This window comes from Schistocerca americana, chromosome 3 (genome assembly GCF_021461395.2).
Source record: "Schistocerca americana isolate TAMUIC-IGC-003095 chromosome 3, iqSchAmer2.1, whole genome shotgun sequence".
NCBI lineage: Eukaryota > Metazoa > Arthropoda > Insecta > Orthoptera > Acrididae > Schistocerca > Schistocerca americana.
The window spans coordinates 254,485,081-254,505,323 of NC_060121.1; the positions used below are offsets into that span (position 1 = coordinate 254,485,081).

The 20,243-nt window shown below is 37.6% G+C and overlaps 2 protein-coding genes across 4 annotated transcripts in view; one reads left to right on the plus strand and one right to left on the minus strand.

Moving 5' to 3' along the window:
* Positions 1 to 2,191, plus strand: part of LOC124606694 — a 209,928-nt gene extending 207,737 nt beyond the window's left edge. The window contains exon 13 of the mRNA XM_047138719.1: positions 1,206 to 2,191. Coding sequence (XP_046994675.1) covers positions 1,206 to 1,224 — 19 coding nt within the window. The 3' untranslated portion in view covers positions 1,225 to 2,191. The remainder of the gene's footprint in view (positions 1 to 1,205) is intronic.
* Positions 2,192 to 7,867: 5,676 nt separating this feature from the next.
* The window catches only part of LOC124605570 (retinol dehydrogenase 14), a 129,190-nt gene continuing 116,814 nt past the window's right edge, over positions 7,868 to 20,243 (minus strand). For all 3 annotated transcript variants that reach the window (XM_047137345.1, XM_047137346.1, XM_047137347.1), the window contains exons 7-8: positions 15,152 to 15,241; positions 7,868 to 8,217 (exon numbers count right to left, since the gene is read on the minus strand). In XM_047137345.1, the coding sequence (XP_046993301.1) occupies positions 8,113 to 8,217; positions 15,152 to 15,241 (195 nt within the window). In that variant the 3' untranslated portion in view covers positions 7,868 to 8,112. The remainder of the gene's footprint in view (positions 8,218 to 15,151; positions 15,242 to 20,243) is intronic.

Sequence of the window (20,243 nt, forward strand, 5' to 3'; positions counted from 1 at the left end):
TTATCAGTTGTAATTAACATTTAAATAAAGTTACTGGCAAAAAAATTAAACTGTTCATTAAATAAACACACATGTGACACAATATGAGATACTCATATTGTATTCATTTGCTGTGTAAACGTGGAGGGTACAACATTCTGACAAACATTGGGGCAATAAATTATAAAAGATGTCGTAAGTCAATAAATAAATAAGATACAGGTGAGTTGCTCTCTGAGACGATAGCTATCATGCAGTGCTCACATCCGAGATAATAATTGTTAAAAGTGTACGAAGTGTTTAAAAGTTGTTAATTCAGAGGTTCATCGTGAAAGTGTTTATTCACTGTGAAATATGAACTTCTGTAGTTTTAAAGATACTGAAAATAGTGTTGTGTCATTGTAAGCACCTGATTTTTATGAGATCACATACATATTCACATTTCCTTCAATACTTGACACTGAATTATTGTAGATTCTTGTGGAGCCGTAAAAAGACATCTTGTCTGACACTCCGCCATTTCTTGGGACATTGTCTGTCCTACATAAAGGCCACACAATTAACAGCTGTCCATATTCCAAGTTTTGGGATTTACTCATTTCCAGTGACGTGTTCCATGTCTCTGCACCTTAGCTTCGCCTGGGGCGGCTGTGTGACATCCTTGTCCTGCCGACTTGCACACAACCAAGCAAGCAAATTCAGCTCTCCTCAATATCAGCCCTAAGTAGACGAATAACTCGCCCACATATGTGTAATGATGCACTTGTTTGAAAAAAAAAAGAAAACCTTTTTTACCTGGCTTTGAAGCTTAGCAATAAAATATGGTCCAAGTTCACGGACTATAACAAAATCTACAGATGCAAACACTGATGGCAAAGATTCTGTTCTATAATTTACTTCTTCAGTGAGATGCTAAACAGTTGCCAGATCCTTCCTTGGAACTGTTATTTTGTAATTGTGTTCACCATTGCAAATTCTTAGTGCTGTGTTACTATATTCAGTTTTAATTGCTGATCCCAGACCATTTAACTGCTGAAACTTACAAAGTTGTTTATTACCGATTTTACACTAAATTTTATGCATTAGCAGTCAGGGAGAATTCAGAACATTTTTTGTTATCTTTTTAAAATTGACAAAAGCTGTCTGAAGATACTACATCCCCATGAATGAAATTATCTGTAAGCAGATTGTGTAGTTGTATTATAAAAGACTAATTTATTTTTCAGGTTCAAAATGAAGAAGTGAAAGCCAGTGGCCTACATTACTATCAAAAGTAATGATGTACAACGTTGGTTTTAACAGGAACAGATGGAAACAGTTACTATTGTATACTTGCTGAAGCGTACATAACTATTGAAGCTCTCTATTTTGAATTGTTTTATTATATGGGAGTTGCCTCAGATGAATCATCTACTAATCTTAGACTAAATTCATCACATTCACTCCAATCACTGTTTTACGTGAAAAACTAACAGTCCAAGTACTGCCTCTATGCTGTTCACAAGCAAACTATGGTCAGCAAGATTCCAAGATTCTGTGATGTCATCAACATCTTGAATAAACTTGTAAAATGTAGGAGATATCATTTCAGACCATCAACAGTGGAAAAGGTCTGGAGAGGTGCTGAGAGCTGGATATTTGTTCTTCCATCACAGTCTGATGTGCTGACTGACAACACATTTCAAAATTTTCCAGTCAAATTTTGAGATATACATTACATTAATTTATGAACATCTGCAAGTGTTAATGTTATATTGAAAAATATTTGAAAACAATTTCATTATGTGCAACTGGACAATTTAATTATGTCTTCATTACCCTGGAATAGCTCCCAAACTTTTAAGCATAAATTGGCAACCGGCATTTCAAACTGTGGAGTGAAGCCTATACGTATATGTGCAGGTATATTTAAAAAATATCTAGTCATGTAAGTATTTCAATGTTATTTAAAGGAAGAATGTTTCATAAATAAATTATATTAACTAAATTAGTACTATAAATAAGTTTTATAGTGTCACTGTGTGTGGCACAGCAAATATTGTGCATGATGTGGAAGTGTTACTTAGCAAGCTGTGAGCTCAGAAAATTCTGAAGATTGTTTATGAATGAAACTGCATCAGTGGAATAAAGCAGACCACATTGTGTTGCTTCATGAGTAACTGACATTAACTGCAACTGTAAATAACAAAAAAGTGTATGAATTTTACATGAATACTGACATATGTTTTAGATTATTCTCTACCTAGAGACACAAGCACTACTAAGAAATTCAAAACTAAGTGTTACAAAACTAACTATTTGAATGGTGTGCATTCCTGAAGACACAGTGCTGTATCTCTCCCTAAGTATGCTGTATCTCTCCCTAAGTACTAACAGTGCATCAATGTGCCTCTCCAACAATGCATTAGATATGTTTGCCCACAACAGCTTGTTCACACCTGGGTGCTATGGACATTTTAATACATGTTGCCAGTCAGCCACCTGTGTACTGTGCTTGTACAGTCTTATTTCTGGTCTTGATCTCCCCGTAACTGCTCAAAGTTAGGGTTGACAAGTTGCAATATTTGTCTAGATTTGCTGTGGTCTCATTTTGATGTTTATTGCTTTATGTTTTGAACTATTTTTTAGTACTGACACTAGATGATGATTGTCAGTTCTATTCTGTATAGATGAGGTGCATTCCAGTTTTGCTAAGGAAATGATATACCATCACAGCCGCATACAGAAATATTTCCTAGTGATAGCAAAACGGACACTAAATTTTTTAACACTGATAACTGTGACTGTTGTACAGAAACTATCAGTCATGAACTGTGGACATCGTCAGATTTAATGAACCAGTTTAATCTTCCTAAAATAAATTTAATTATTAGTTTTTTAAAATGTGAAGAATCAGTGGTGTTAATAGTCTCACATTTAGAGAACACTTAAGTAATATGTTTGATGGAGGAACTAAGTGATTTCCATTTACTTATGCATGTGTTTGGTAACTCAGCTTTGGTGTAAAAGTATCAGTCAGGTAATGATGCAATGATTTTGTCATCTCATGATATTTTAACAGAATATCGGATTACATTACATCAGTTGTATTATACACCAAGGCAAAAAACAAAAAATTAAAAATTTCTTGGTTGTTAAAGATAAAAGATATAGCATTTGACAAGCTTTACTGGTATTTTTCTTTTCTAACTAAGGAACACTTATTTCATGATATATATGGAATTCAACAAAAATGAAATGAAAAGTTATTACTGTAGCACAGTGTGTTAAAGCAATGTCACAAATTGTCAGGGTATCTCATTCATCATGCGTGTGACATACATTGCTTTGCACTACAGGAACACCCTAAAGGAAACCATGATATGGATGGTTCCCACTGCTTACAGGCAAAATGGAAGTATAATTTGCATTTATCAAACAGTAGCCTAATGAGCAAACATGTCCACTTAATTCTTATTGGATTTCTAAACTTATAGTGGTGAAGAAAACATGCGTTGCAGTGGATAATATGGTGAAGCTGCAAGGAAGGGACAGTGGACAATTGAAGCGAACTAGAAAAAACATGTCATTTTAGCCATGGACTGTTAAAATCATGCCATAACTATGGGAAAGAAGTAATCTTTGGTCAAGAAGGCAATTTCGAAAGTTCTTTGGGTTTGCAAGCATAGCGACCCTTTGCAGAGAAGCCTTGAAGTCAGTAATCAGTCACCTCAGTCTTATATCCACAGTATTAATTCTGTTTTGTTAGTGAAGAAATAAGAGCATAAGACTCATCACTGCTGGCTTTCTGGAAATAATTCACGACAGAGCAATACTGGCTGTTCAGACAATTCAAAACCAGGCACTGGCTCAAATGCAAGGCACTTAATGCATGTAGCGCAACTAGGCAGTAACTCAGCATACAACACAGTCTACAGCAAATACAGCTGCAGAAGCCATACTTTGTGAATTTAATGTTGAGTTTCACATATCAAAAGCTACCTTTCCAGAACTGCAAACATTCACATCAGCAGCACATTGTTGGATGTAAATTACAAAATACTTCTCCCAAACAATGGAAAGTCCAAGCTGGAATATCAATAATACTATAAGAAAGATAGATTGCTACTCACTGTAAAGATTACAACTTGAGTTGCAGGTACAATGAAAAGAGCTTTTGGGCAAAGCCTTCTCCTCCTTTGTTTTCTGAAAAAAGCTTTGGCTGAAAATTCAGTGTGTAACAGTCTTTTTGTTGTGCCTGTCTGCAACTCAAAGAGTCATCTTGCCACTGAGAAGCAATCCGTCCTTTTCATAGTATTGTAAATATGTCTGGAGTTGCCCTACTCTTTTCACGTTAGCTTCATCAACACAGTAAATTAATTTGTCCATCCAGCCAAGATAAGAGCTATGTAAAAGAATGGATCATTAGCCATTCCTACCACATATTTGAATACTTGGACACAGGAATGTAAATTCTGCTCAACTATCTTTGTAACAGTTCCCAATTTTGCCGGTCTACAGACAGCTCGGTGTAAAGTTAAAATACTTTGTTTGAAGTAGGAGATAATAACAGCAGCCAACCAAGAAGTAATAATCACAATTTGAGTAGATTAGTGCTTGTCATAATTGTCATCAGTATACTTCGCAGTAGTAGCCTGTTATTGTATAGCGTGACCCATTCCACATTCCTTGAGGCTACCCTTCGTTGTGGGATCGATGAAAAACAATGTGCAAATGAATGGATGGATGAAACAGTTTCTCTGACCATGCATCAAATGCGATAAACCCTACAATTTTGCATTGATGAAACCAACCATGAATTAAAAAAACATTTCAATATTTACCACACAGTCTGTTCAGAACTGGCAGAAGCTCCGCTGATAGGCCAACAGCTGTTGTACAAAAAATGTCAATGTTTTTTCCTCTACCCAACATCTCTTTAATCGGTAATTAAATTAAAAAGGTGGAGATTCTTATGCCTATAATGTTCCTCTATCTGCGAAACTTTGCAGAGTTTCTACCTGAACTCTCTGTATATTTTGTGTCTTAACTTGACGCTAACTACACAAATCACTGGTGTGGATCATGTAATGAGTGAAAACCAAAATCAATGGCCAAAATTTCATAAATAGCAAACATTATGACTGCAGGTAACTTGAGCCCAAATCAATACCAAAGATCAACACATACTCATGGTTCGAAATCAAAGTCCTGGACCTGACAACCAAGGTAACAGTTGTATATGAGAATCAGCTTAACAAAGACTGCAATGAAAGAAATACAACAAACTGCTGAACCGGCTAGTATTTCCTGTAGAGAAGCTAACAGCTGTCCCCATGTGATGTGTTTGCCACAAGTGTTGTGGGCCCTCCACAGCTGGGGGCACTGGTTAGGTGTCCATAGGATCGTCAGGTCCAGTGCCTGTGGTCTTTCCCTAGTGGGCCTACAGTGCAGGCAGTGCTTGTACCCAAGATTTGGCAGGAGCAAAGATGAGGAGTTTCAGCAGGTAGAGACTGGGAGACAGAGAGGCAGCTGTCTAGAACTGAGCAGGCTTGGAGGCAGAGACAATGCTCGTGGCAGTCTCAGGTTGTTATCTGAGTCCTCACAATGTCTTATCAAGGGTGTAAAATCACTCAGATAAGTGATGATGCTTGAGGTTCTATTGTCTGGCCAATACATCAACATTTGATGCTTCCTATGACCAGTGATGAGTCATTTGATCTGTACTGAGAATGATAATCACACTAAAATTATACAGAAGTTAGGATCACAACTGAACTCTGATAACAACCAACATACCTTAAAGTACAGCCATCTTCCACTGATGTCTGCATTCCTTTAAACTGACCTTATCTTAAGAGAGGAACATTTGTGACAGGTTGTTCTCTGTTTGAACCAAGTGTAATATGTCCAATGTTCATAAAAAGATACCAGGAAAGTAATTTATTTAAGCCAACAAGCAAATACAGAACCAAATCTGCTATAAAGACAATTTATAGTTGAGAAGCTCTGGCTCCTAAAAATCTTTCTGGATAGATTGCCATTTTGACATTTTGCTTGGTGCACTATCACAAAGGGCTGTCACAGATACCTATAAAGTTGGAAGATGCCTTTCTTTCAGGCTGTAAGCAATTTTATGACAGCTGTGAAATACATAAACTTCAAGAGCATCAAAACTCTCACGAAAATACAACACTTTAAAGACCTTTTCTGCAATGCAGGTCTTTAAACAAACTGTACAAGATTCAGAATAGTGCGCCTACAAAAGCAAAATTCGTTGCGCCAACAAAAGCAAAATTCATTTCACAAAGTTGCAACAGTATCACACATTCAGAACCCCTGGTGTACCATGACCATCTGGTCACAAGTGGTATAGCTATCACTCCGAGAATCAGAAGCGTAACAGGCAAGTGAATAGCATAGCTGTATTGACTTGGTTTGAGGAGAAGCAAAATCTTGCATGAGCAATCCATCGTTCACTGTTGGCAGTTCACCTAAAAACAACTTAACTTCAGAAAGATATTTAAATCCTACAGGTTATTCATACAAGGAATTTACAGTGACTGGCAAACATGATACCTGATAGGGCTGGCTGCGTCCTCTGCACACCACTATTCTCTGTCTGTCAGGTGAGTCCCAATGTCATCCACAAGCCAAGCAGTGCTGAGTCTTAATGCCCCACATAAGAGAATCTTACCCCTACTTTGTATCTTGGGCCAGCCACTGTGATATTTTTCATCACATACACACTGATTGACAAATTCTAGCACTGCTAATGCCCGTGTTAGACATTTTGCATAAAGTTATCCAGAAATTTATTCTTGCCTTCTTTTTCTATCAAAACTATTACTTTGTATCACACTATCTCCCATTCTCACTTAACTCCAATGGATGAATCCTTACTCTAAGCTGAGTGATGTCTTCACACATATCTTGCATATTGCAATTTCTGGAAAGCAGATATCCACCTATGCCAACATTCTCAGTATCCTGCACGTGTGGACATATTCCTGTCCTGCTCCATTTTTGTCCTCTTGTGTAATCCCTTGACATGACTATGAATACTGTTCCATGTTAAGAGTAAAAACAAAATGATATGCCACACATACGTCTGTGTAACTACATCTGATGTATTTTCCATATTTGATGTACAATTATTTACTTCTTTTCTTACAAAAGTAAATACGAGTACATATTCCAGAGCATAAATGTGTTGCCTTTCACCTGGATCTATTGAAATTGCATTTATTGCTTAAAAAAAATTTTAAAAAATGTTCTTCTGTAAGGAATGGAACTAGGACTCAAAGATTCCACATTAGAACTATTAATTACAATCAAGTTGCCACGCTTCACACCCCCTTTACTACACTGAATTGTGAGAAAAGGGTAGGTAGATTTCTAACCAAGCACTGAACTGCAGAACGTAATGGACCTAACGATAACATTAACTGAATAGATATTATGAATTATTATCAAGTGTTAGTTTCACTTCTAACATTGATATAAAAGCCAAGACAGAGATGACCTCTCATGCAACACATGTTATGGATTACTTAAGTTTCACAAGAGCACATCTCAAACTGTCAAGTGGTTTCTGATTTTCATTTCTCAATCAAAGTATAACCACTAAAGTCAATGGTATTACAACAAAACAGAAAAACTCAAAGGAACATCTAGTTTTAAAAAGAGTACTCTTTATGTGAACAAATTAGGTGACATAAATGTACCGTCTAACAAAGTTTTGATTTAACAATGGCTTTGACACACGAGTGCTTGCATAACAAGCAGCCTGCATATTTTCAAGTATCTTAAAACATGATGGATTCTCCCCAGTAACAGAATGTTCCCGATTTGTGTGTATGCTTTATAGGAAATTTAAGAAAATTGTAAAAGTTTCAAGAGACACCACTGGCTTTTCAGATTTGTTTATTACTGTTTTTGCTGCAATTCGTCCAGTTGTGATAGACAGGCATGCTCACAAAAAGGCACAGAGATTCTTTTATTCATAAATAAGATACTGGCCATTACAAGTCTCTTTGCACCACCATACTCTAAACAAAAGAAATAATACTTGCAGAGTAACAACTATGGAATTCAGTCAAAATGAAAACAATGGAAACATTTAAAAGATGAAAAAAAACAGTCAGTGAAAAATTACAGATGAGGATCTGACGGTTGCAGTTTCACAAGATCCTCACTCAGTTCCCACAGTTTCTTTGCAGCAGCCATGTCTTGCACTCCTTGAGACAGGCCCCTTTCCTGGAAAAGGGAACATGTAATTTAGATGTAACACCTCCTTAACCATATTACCACAATTAGTACATGAACATTTTTTTCCTTTTTGCTGCAGTACATATTTACAAATAACTACAAAATTGAACACTATATAATAGTAAAGAAATTTTCCTTTTCTTACAAAACACACTGTATTACTATTAGAGATCTGGTAATATTCTAACTTTTGAACTCAATTTCTATGGATGTCACAACAAACTCGCTGTCTCTCATAAACCTAGGTTATTACTCAAGCTGTGCAAGCCTAACAACATGTCCTCTCAGAATTTAAAATACATATTTCTTCTAGAGTATTGACAAACCTGGGATAAAGTAGGTATGGATAATGATGTGGCTGCTGCTGCTGTTTGCTGGAGGGGCAGGGGAAGGGAGTGGAAAAAAAAGTCATTCAGTGACAAAATAGTGTGTAATTCAGAAAATAACATTCCATATTATGAGGGGTGTTTCCACTGACAAAAAAGCAGAATTTGTTGTGGGACATCATGGAATATTCCCACTTCACCCACCATAGTTTCATGACATTCTGATAGGTAGCGTCACTATTCACAGCCTTCAAAATGGAGTCTAATGGACGTGTGTTCCACGCAGAGAGCTGTCACAGTTTCTTTTGGTGCATAACCAAAGCATCACAGATATTCTTAGGCACTTGCAAAATGTGTACAGAGACCTGGCAGTGAATGAAAGGCAGGGCGAATTGTTGGGCAAGGCATCTGTCATAATCACAATAAAGGTCATGTAAACCTGTCTGGCTGTGACCTCAGCAATGTGTTCATCACCACAAAAATGCAAATAAATTTCTCCTTCTCCATGACAATGCAAGGCTCCATAAGCCTGTGTACCTGAAGGACCTCGCAAAAATTCATCGGGCTTTCGTCCTCATCCACCCTGGACTGTTCTTACCAGATCTCGCACCATCTGTTTGGCCCAATGAAAGATGCACTCTGCAGGAAGCCTTGAATGGACGATGGGGAGATTATTGATGCAGCAAGATGTTGGCTCTGACATTAACCAGCAGAGTGGTATTATGCCGGCATACAGGCCCTCCCAATAAGGGGGCATAAAACTGTTGTACTGAATAGAGATTATGTTGAAAAGTAGCATTTTGTAGTCAAAATATTGGGGAATAATATGGTGTATTGTAATCCTGAATAAATCCAACCTCCTTCAGAAGAAAATGTGTTGCATTACTCATTGAGTGCCTTTCATATTTGCCTACTGGAAAAGTTAGACAAGTACAGCAATAAACAAATCAAAGACGATAGAAGTAAATGTTAAGTTTTGTAAGTGACTATCTCTCTGATACTGCCCAAAACACATACAGAGCTCAAAGTGAGCATGACAATACAGAAATTACAGAATAAGAACTCAACAAGCATAGATGGGATTCCAGTCTCTGCTCTGAAAGTGTGAATAAACAGCAAAGAAACCCCCTCTTAACAAATGTAATAAATGTGTCCTATAAGTCAGGTATTTTCCCAGAGTATATAAAGCATGCATAAGTTGAGCTCTTAGTACAAAATGGTAATGCAGGGAGTACAGAAAACTACTGGCTAGTTTCACTACTATCAGTGCAATCAAAAATAATATTATCAATCATGAAAGGTAGGTCTATGGGTTACATGACTACATACAACCTTTTAATGAAGGCAGTCTTGTTTCCAAAGTGGGAGAAGTACATCGTCAGCCATAATATAGTTCACAGAAGTGGCACTTTAAACTCTTGACAACGAAGACTGAGTACATTCTTATGCTTGTGCAAGACTTGACTATAAAACACTGCGATATCAAACAAACTATAAAGAGCATTCAAAAAGAAACGAGCTGGAGGCATAATTACAGAAACCAGCACCTCTATGTTAGAAGTATTGACCCTGGCTGTTGAGACACAAGGAGGTGAATGGTTCTCATAAAATTCCCCAGGGCTGCGATGTTAACCAGTTCCGCATGTACAGCTGGATGTCGTCATCTGAGGTGAATCGTTTGCCCCTCAGAGCCTTCGTAAGGGGACAAAAATGGCATAAACACACACAGTACACACACAGTACACACACACACACACACACACACACACACACACACACACACACACAGAGAGAGAGAGAGAGAGAGAGAGAGAGAGAGAGAGAGAGAGAGAGAGAGAGAGAGACTGGTTTGATGCAGCTCTCCATGCTACTCTATCCTGTGCAAGCTTCTTCATCTCCCAGTACCTACTGCAGCCTACATCCTGAATCTGCTTAGTGTATTCATCTCTTGGTCTCCCTCTACGATTTTTACCCTCCACACTGCCCTCCAATACTAAATTGGTGATCCCTTGATGCCTCAGAACATGTCCTACCAACCGATCCCTTCTTCTAGTCAAGTTGTGCCACAAGCTCCTCTTCTCCCTAATTCTATTCAATACCTCCTCATTAGTTATGTGATCTACCTATCTAATCTTCAGCATCCTTCTGTAGGACCACATTTCAAAAGCTTCTATTATCTTCTTGTCCAAACTGTTAATCGACCATGTTTCACTTCCATACATGGCTACACTCCATACAAATACTTTCAGAAACGACTTCCTGACATTTAAATCTATACTCGATGTTAACAAATTTGTCTTCTTCAGGAACGCTTTCCTTGCCATTGCCAGTCTACATTTTATATCCTCTCTACTTCGACCATCATCAGTTATTTTGCTCCCCAAATAGCAAAACTCCTTTCTACTTAAGTGTCTCATTTCCTAATCTAATACCCTCAGCATCACCCGAGTTAACTCGACTACATTCCATTATCCTCGTTTTGCTTTTGTTGATGTTCATCTTATACCCTCCTTTCAAGACACTGCCCATTCCATTCAACTGCTCTTCCAAGTCCTTTGCTGTCTCTGACAGAATTACAATGTCATCGGCGAACCTCAAAGTTTTTATTACTTCTCCATGGATTTTAATACCTACTCTGAATATTTCTTTTGTTTTCTGCACTGCTTGCTCAATATACAGATTGAATAACATCGGGGAGAGGCTACAACCGTGTCTCACTCCCTTCCCAACTACTGCTTCCCTTTCATGCCCCTTGACTCTTATAACTGCCATCTGGTTTCTGTACAAATTGTAAATAGTCTTTCGCTCCCTGTATTTTACCCCTGCCACCTTGAGAATTTGAAAGAGAGTATTCCAATCAACATTGTAAAAAGCTTTCTCTAAGTCTACAAATGCTAGCAATGTAGGTTTGCCTTTTCTCAATCTTTCTTCTAAAATAAGTCGTAGGGTCAGTATTGCCTCACGTGTTCCCACATTTCTACGGAATCCAAACTGATCTTCCCCGAGGTCAGCTTCTACCAGTTTTTCCATTCGTCTGTAAAGAATTCGCGTTAGTATTTTGCAGCTGTGACTTATTAAACTGATTGTTCGGTAATTTTCACATCTGTCAACACCTGCTTTCTTTGGGATTGGAATTATTATATTCTTCTTGAAGTCTGAGGGTATTTCGCCTGTCTCGTACATCTTGCTCACCAGATGGTAGAGTTAGGTCAGGACTGGCTCTCCCAAGGCCATCAGTAGTTATAATGGAATGTTGTCTACTCCCGGGCCCTTGTTTCGACTCAGGTCTTTCAGTGCTCTGTCAAACTCTTCACACAGTATTGTATCTCCCATTTCATCTTCATCTACATCCTCTTCCATTTCCATAATATTGTCCTCAAGTACATCGCCCTTGTATAGAACCTCTATATACTCCTTCCACCTTTCTGCTTTCCCTTCTTTGCTTAAAACTGGGTTTCCACCTGAGCTCTTGATAATCATACAAGTGGTTCTCTTTTCTCCAAAGGTCTCTTTAATTATCCTGTAGGCAGCATTTTACCCCTTGTGAGATAAGTCTCTACATCCTTACATTTGTCCTCTAGCCATCCCTGTTTAGCCATTTTGCACTTTCTGTCAATCTCACTTTTGAGACATTTGTATTCCTTTTTGCCTGCTTCATTTACTGCATTGTTATATTTTCTCCTTTCACCAATTAAATTCAATATTTCTTCTGTTACCCAAGGGTTTCTACTAGTCCTCGTCTTTTTACCTATTTGATCCTCTGCTGCCTTCACTATTTCATCCCTCAAAGCTACCCATTCTTTTTCTACTGTATTTCTTTCCCCAATTCCTGTCAATTGTTCCCTTACGCTCTCCCTGAAACTCTCTACAACCTCTGGTTCTTTCAGTTTATCCAGGTCCCATCTCCTTAAGTTCCCACCTTTTTGCAGTTTCTTCAGTTTTAATCTACAGTTCATAACCAATAGATTGTGGTCAGCATCCACATCTGCCTCTGGAAATGTCTTACAATTTAAAACCTGGTTCCTAAACCTCTGTCTTACCATTATATAATCTATCAGATACATTTCAGCATCTCCAGGGTTCTTCCATGTATACAACCTTCTTTCATGATTCTTAAACCAAGTGTTAGCTATGATTAAGTTATGCTCTGCGCAAAATTCTACCAGGTGGCATCCTCTTTCATTTCTTAGCCCCAATCCATATTCACCTACTACGTTTCCTTCTCTCCCTTTTCCTACTCTTGAATTCCAGTCACCCATGACTATTAAATTTTCGTCTCCCTTCACTACCTGAATAATTTCTTTAATCTCATCATACATTTCATCAACTTCTTCGTCATCTGCAGAGCTAGTTGGCATATAAACTTGCACTACCATAGTAGGCGTGGGCTTCGTGTCTATCTTGGCCACAATAATGTGTTCACTATGCTGTTTGTAGTAGCTTAGCCACACTCCTATTTTTTTTATTCATTATTAAACCTACTCCTGCATTACCCCTGTTTGATTTTGTATTTATAACCCTGTATTCACCTGACCAAAAGTCTTGTTCCTCCTGCCACCGGACTTCACTAATTCACACTATATTTTACTTTAACCTATCCATTTCCCTTTTTAAATTTTCTAATCTACCTGCCCGATTAAGGGATCTGACATTCCACGCTCCGATCTGTAGAACGCCAGTTTTCTTTCTTCTGATAACGACGTCCTCGTGAGTAGTCCCCGCCCGGAGATCCGAATGGGGGAGTATTTTACCTCCAGAATATTTTACCCAAGAGGACGCCATCATCATTTAATCATACAGTAAAGCTGCATGTCCTCGGGAAAAATTACGGCTGTAGTTTCCCCTTGCTTTCCGCCTTTCGCAGTACCAGAACAGCAAGGCCGTTTTGGTTAATGTTACAAGGCCAGATCAGTCAATCATCCAGACTGTTGCCCCTGCAACTACTGAAAAGGATGCTGCCCTTCTTCAGGAACCACATGTTTGTCTAGCCTCTCAACAGATACCCCTCCATTTTGGTTGCACCTACGGTAGGGCTATCTGTATCGTTGAGGCACGCAAGCCTCCCCACCAACGGCAAGGTCCATGGTTCATGGGGGGTCTGGAGCTATATTTGTAAGAATTATCTGCTCGTTTCATTGTCCTCTATTCACCCCTTCTGTTCATACCTACAATAGTTGAACACCCTGAATATTCTGTATGTATGTATACTGGAGCGACTCATTTTCATTACATTATGATAACAAATCCTATATTATTGTGATATGATCCTTGGATGAGTAAATAAAATAATAAAAATATAACTAAATAATGAATAAATAAATATGTAATAATAATAATAATAATAATAATAATAATAATAATAATAGTAGTTGATGTAACAACAGGTTATTACTCAATTAAGTTGAGCATGCTTTTCAGTGTGTTTCACAATTTCTACTGCAGGTTTCTAGGAGTTGTAGAGGGTAATTAGTACATAAAGTTTTGATAAGGAACCCATGTTCAGAAATATAAAGTTTGGATATATAGTAAGTTTGAAGACCAGATCACTTTCCAATCTCCCACTTCACAGTACGCGCACAAACTGGAAGTGTGTGTCATCACTGGCCCATACTGTAATTGTTACATAACATATTCATCTGACTACAACAGTGGCTGAGAGAAATTGGTACACTTCCAAATAGGAGGGTTGAATGTGGTGCTGCAAGAATGCGCTGCACTTTTGACTTTGAAAAGTATGTCTGTCACATAGAAGTGCTAGAAATATTGCCCATGCCATGGGCTCCCGTAGAGCGCACAGATCAGACTTCAAAATATGCACACAACAGACACAGTGAAGTGGGAGGTTTGAAAGTGATGCAGTCTTCAATCTTGTTTTACATCTAATTGGCACATTTGTGGACATAAGTTCCTTATAAAAACTTCCTCAATTCTCCTCAACAACTCCTTGAAGACTAATATTAATTGAGAAGCATCTTGTACATTCATATTTAAGGACTGTTCATTTCAAAGTCAGAATTTCCTTCAGTAGTCATTAGCAGCCACATATCAGAATTAAAAATATTAAAAGTTCTGCACAGAAGCGTATAACTTTACATACGAAGAATTGGCGCCTACTATGAACACTTGCAGTAAAACAAACTAACAAGACAAACTACATACTTATTCCTGTGGGGCTATAAGTGAACCAGTGGCTAAAGTATGTGATTTAGACTCTTCTGGTACTCAATCTCCAGCGTTAACATTTTATACACATTTTCTTGTGGTGTTCTAAGTGACTTTCCAAAATTTTCCATCACTCTATTTTCCAATATTCTTTCAGTAAGAGAAAGGAGACTAAGTAAAGGTCCTGAGAGCTTCTCTATATTACTACAGGATTGGTGACACTGTGTTATTTTAGAGAGTACTGCCGTAAGCTGTAATTTTATATCATTAGCAAATATGATATCGCATAGAAATGTGCAATCTACATTAACAAGATTTCAAAAAATCCAATGCATTGTACAGGATTTTTCAATTCCAGCTCAGTTGACAAACACCGTTGTGAACAGCCAAATATAAACATTACAAGATGATATTCAAGATTTTCTGGAACTTACCATGCAATCCATGTAGTACTTTCCAGACACACCTTCTACTTCTTCTGATATAGCTAGATGAAGAGTTGTTTGTGCCCCTTGTTCCGGAGTCTGGAAATAAAAATAATGTTCTATGAACAAGTTACAATTACTTAGTAATTAATGTAATGCAGATATAAAATGTCTGTGACACAAAAAACAAATTCTAATGTTTTGCAGATGAGTTCATGATTTAGTATTTAGAAAGTGTTAATCCGTGTTGAAAACATATGTCATTTTCAGGAGTCTCCCCATAAAATGAAGCCATTATCATCCTGTTATTTTTAAAGAACTAATACAAAAATTAATTACTATTATTTATGGCACAGCATAATTTAAATTACTGGCTATGGGTACAGATTCATGTTACCAACCTTTTGAATTTACTCTTAAATATGTACACAATTAACTATGTAACTCCCATTTGTAAACTGTTATTAAATAGTCTTCATTTGTATGGTTATAGCATCTGGAGATGGCATATAATTATGTAAGTACTTTCTGTTACTCGCAGCTGCACTCACACATCTATAGTGTTGCTACAATGAGTGATGGTGAGCAAATAAGCTACTTTACATGCATTAAGGTCAATTCCTCTTATGCGTCTGCCTGTGTGTGTAAGCACAGCTCATGGATGTGCTCCCTGTTCTCCCTCTCCCAAGCTGCCTCAAAGCACAATGCATTGCCATGTGCAGCACTGCTGCTGAGCAGTGCATACATAGGGGCATGACCAGAAGTGTGCATCTAAGCATGCTACTGAAGCAGCTACACATTACACAATGTGTACATTATGCAGCAAAGAGTGTGGAAGTATGGATTAAACACAATGAAGATTGTATAAGCTTTGTATTCATTACTTTGGATCATAGCACATATCAATACAACCATTTTCACCAATATGAACAAGTTCAAAGGTCAAGAATAAATACCTTTTCCAAAAGGTAGATGTTTTTCCTTAGATCACCAAATATTCTTCCAACTAATAAGCATAATGTAAAGTTTCTAAAGTAGCGTATGCTCTTCCTAAGGTATCGAGCTATCTCCTTACCAAATTTCATAGAAATCAGTTCAGCATGTTAGTGCTGAACATTTAACAACCAAGAGTTACTTTCGCATTTATAATATTAATATCGAAAAAACTTTCAATTACAATTTTTTTTTCTGTGATCTGATTGTCATGAAATAAAGCCTATACGGTGTCTCAAGTTGTGCTTAAGTTACCTGTGAAAATCTCTTTAAAATTCTTCCAGTAGTTTTGGAGAAGCGTGTTCAAATAGATGGACACAACAGTTTTATTATTAGTACAGATTAAGAAGATATGATACAGATTATAAAGCTTCTTTGTGTACAGTGTTTGCAGTAGTATGATTGAGAATATGAATGATGAGCTTGTTTGCTTTACTTGGGAGAGAGTCATGTAGAACCGATAGTGCAAAAAGCAACTGGCGCTAAGGTCTACATCCGTTAACACACAGAGCATGTACTTCAAGACTGCTTGTGCCGGAGTCATATGTTATTCGACACTGAGTTGCCAAGGCTGTACGCCTGGTTGGTTAGGAAGGAGTTGGAGTTTGTGATGTCTGAAGATAGGTGTAATCTCGAAACACGTAACATGTTCTAATAAAAGAGTCAATTGAACATCTCATGACTTTATTGTGATTGTACAGCATTGGTTGCCAATTATTAACATAAAAATGATCGTAGGCCTCAGATAGGATTTTATGTCCTGTTTATCAGAAAGTATAAATTTCAATTCCACCAAACACTGCATGTTACTTTCCGAAGCATTGAAATCAAGATTGTGATGCACTTAAGTAAGCCAGTCATAGCTCGTGTCATGTGATCTCGCCAGCAGATTACAATGGATATTCACAGCGTAGGACACGTGATGTAGTCAGCCAATAACAATATCACTGTTAAATAGCATGTATATACAAATTGGAAAAGTTAATGGTTCAAATTAATATACATATTGTTGCTACACGTAAAGCAAAGCTTTCACATGTAATATTGGTCTCTAAGTTTAATAAGCTGCATGAGAAGCTAAGCTTTCACATATAATGTTGATCTTTTTGTGCATGTTACACATTAAGATACATCACACAAATGTGCCAGTAAAATTTTTAATAACGACATAAATGTCTGATCTTATGGGCTCAAAATTTTCCTAAATGTTCGTCCACAAATAGTTGATTTTTGAATGAGAGTCAAACACTGTGATTTAAGAAATTAATCGTACATTCTCGCACATAGTTCAGCTTGCATGGAAGGAAATTTACTTTGAAAGTAATGCTTTTCAAACAACCATCTGAAATATTTCCCCGCAACCTGTTAGAAATAGGTTCGTTTCAGCAGCTGCCAGAGAGTGCCAGATAGCAGGCATCACCCAGCTTGCGCAGCTACGATGACTCAGGAAGACTGTATGTTTGTATGTGTAAAACTTTTAATTCGGCTTCCAGTGCACATTCTTATGTCAAGATTCAGATGTAAATTTTCTTGGAGTACCAGTGCTGTATTATCTCATGTTTGGTTCTTTATTGTGGCATAATGCCATACATGCTAGAAGATGAAAAGATGCAATTTTGAAATGCAATGAGCAGTTTAAACTAGCCAATAGTGTGGAATTAAACATTTTGTTTCAAATAAATTGACTGCCTCGGCGTAAAATATTATCAAAAGCCAAATTTCTTTAGCAAACCGACAAAAATAACTTCATTGTTCTGCAAGGCGATTAATGCTTGAATGTCAGACAGGTGGAAATAAAATCTGTAACATATTTTATCCTTCCATAATTATGTGAATGTATTTTAATTCACTTGATAGCTCCCAGACACAGAAATCCATTTTGTTTTCATTTGACGTAAGAGCAATAAATGAAGAGGAAACAACAAACTCACTAAACGTAAACACAGATCACGCGGAGACTATCCACCTCCCTACAAGCCAGACTGCTCTGTGCATTAGCACCAGAACAACGATATTTCCGAACCACGGCAATACTAGATAGTTGTGCCCGCCATTTCTTTTGCAACTTGAGTTTTGTTTTATTTTCTTTTTCTCTCTCTCGTTCATGTTTTTTGTTTTGTTGTGGTCTTCAGTCCAGAGACTGGTTTGATGCAGCTCTCCATGCTACTCTATCCTGTGCAAGCTTCTTCATCTCCCAGTACCTACTGCAACCTACATCCTTCTGAATCTGTTTAGTGAATTGATCTCTTGGTCTCTCCTACGATTTTTACCCTCTGCACTGCCTTCCAATGCTAAACTGGTGATCCCTTGATGCCTCAGAATATATCCCACCAATTGTCCCTTCTTCTAGTCAAGTTGTGCCACAAATTTCTCTTCTCCCCAATTCTACTCAGTACCTCCTCTATAGTTATGTGATCTACCCATCTAATCTTCAGCATCCTTCTGTAGGACCACATTTCAAAAGCTTCTATTCTCTTATTGTCCGAACTATTTATTGTCCATGTTTCACTTCCATACATGGCTACACTCCATACAAATACTTTCAGAAATGACTTCCTGACACTTAAATCTATACTCGTTAACAAATTTCTCTTCTTCAGAAACCCTTTCCTTGCCATTGTCAGTCTACATTTTATATCCTCTCTACTTCGACCATCATCAGTTATTTTGCTCCCCAAATAGCAAAACTCCTTTACTACTTTAAGTGTCTCATTTCCTAATCTAATACCCTCAGCATCACCCAATTTAATTCGACTACATTCCATTATTCTCATTTTGCTTTTGTTGATGTTCATCTTATACCCTCCTTCCAAGTCACTGTCCATTCCATTAAACTGCTCTTCCAGGTCCTTTGCTGTCTCTGACAATTACAATGTCATCGGCGAACCTCAAAGTTGTTATTTCCTCTCCATGGATTTTAATTCCTACTCTGAATTTTTCTTTTGTTTCCTTTACTGCTTGCTCAATATACAGATTGAATAACATCGGGGAGAGGCTACAACCGTGTCTCACTCCCTTCCCAACCACTGCTTCCCTTTCATGCCCCTCGACTCATAACTGCCATCTGGTTCCTGTACAAATTGCAAATAGCCTTTCGCTCCATGTATTTTACCCCTGCCACCTTTAGAATTTGAAAGAGAGTATTCCAGTCAACATTGTCAAAAGCTTTCTCTAAGTCTACAAATGCTAGAAACGTAGGCTTGCCTTCCCTCTATCTATTCTCCAAGATAAGTAGTAGGGTCAGTATTGCCTCACGTGTTCCAACATTTCTACGGAATCCAAACTGATTTTCACCACGGTCGGCTTCTACCAGTTTTTCCATTTGTCTGTAAAGAATTCGTGTTAGTATTTTGCAGCTGTGACTTATTAAACTGATAGTTCCGTAATTTTCACATCTGTCAACACCTGCTTTCTTTGGGATTGGAATTATTATATTCTTCTTGAAGTCTGAGGGTATTTCGCCTGTCTCATACATCTTGCTCACCAGATGGTAGAGTTTTGTCAGGGTTGGCTCTCCCAAGGCCATCAGTAGTTCTAATGGAATGTTGTCTACTCCCGGGACCTTGTTTTGACTCAGGTTTTTCAGTGCTCTGTCAAACTCTTCATGCAGCATTATATCTCCCATTTCATCTTCATCTGCATCCTCTTCCATTTCCATAATATTGTCCTCAAGAACATCACCCTTATATAGACCCTCTATATACTCCTTCCACCTTTCTGCTTTCCCTTCTTTGCTTAGAACTGGGTTTCTATCTGAGCTCTTGATATTCATACAAGTGGTTCTCTTTTCTCCAAATGTCTCTTTAATTTTCTTGTTGGTTCATGTTTTATTTCTGCAATATTATAATATCCTTTGTTAGAGTATTGTTTCTCAACAGTCACAAGTGCAAAAATTTAACTGAAAACTAGAAAAATAATTTCCCGGACTTCTAAAAAATTCCCGGGTTTTTCCCAGTTTTCTACCGGGTGAAAAAATTCCCAGGTTTTTCCCGGATCACCCGGTTGTCCCATACTGTATACACCTTGAGAACATTATTAAAAGTTCAATCATTTATTTCTATGTTAACAATTTGTTGCTCTCCCATACTAGCCCCAACTGATTCTTCAC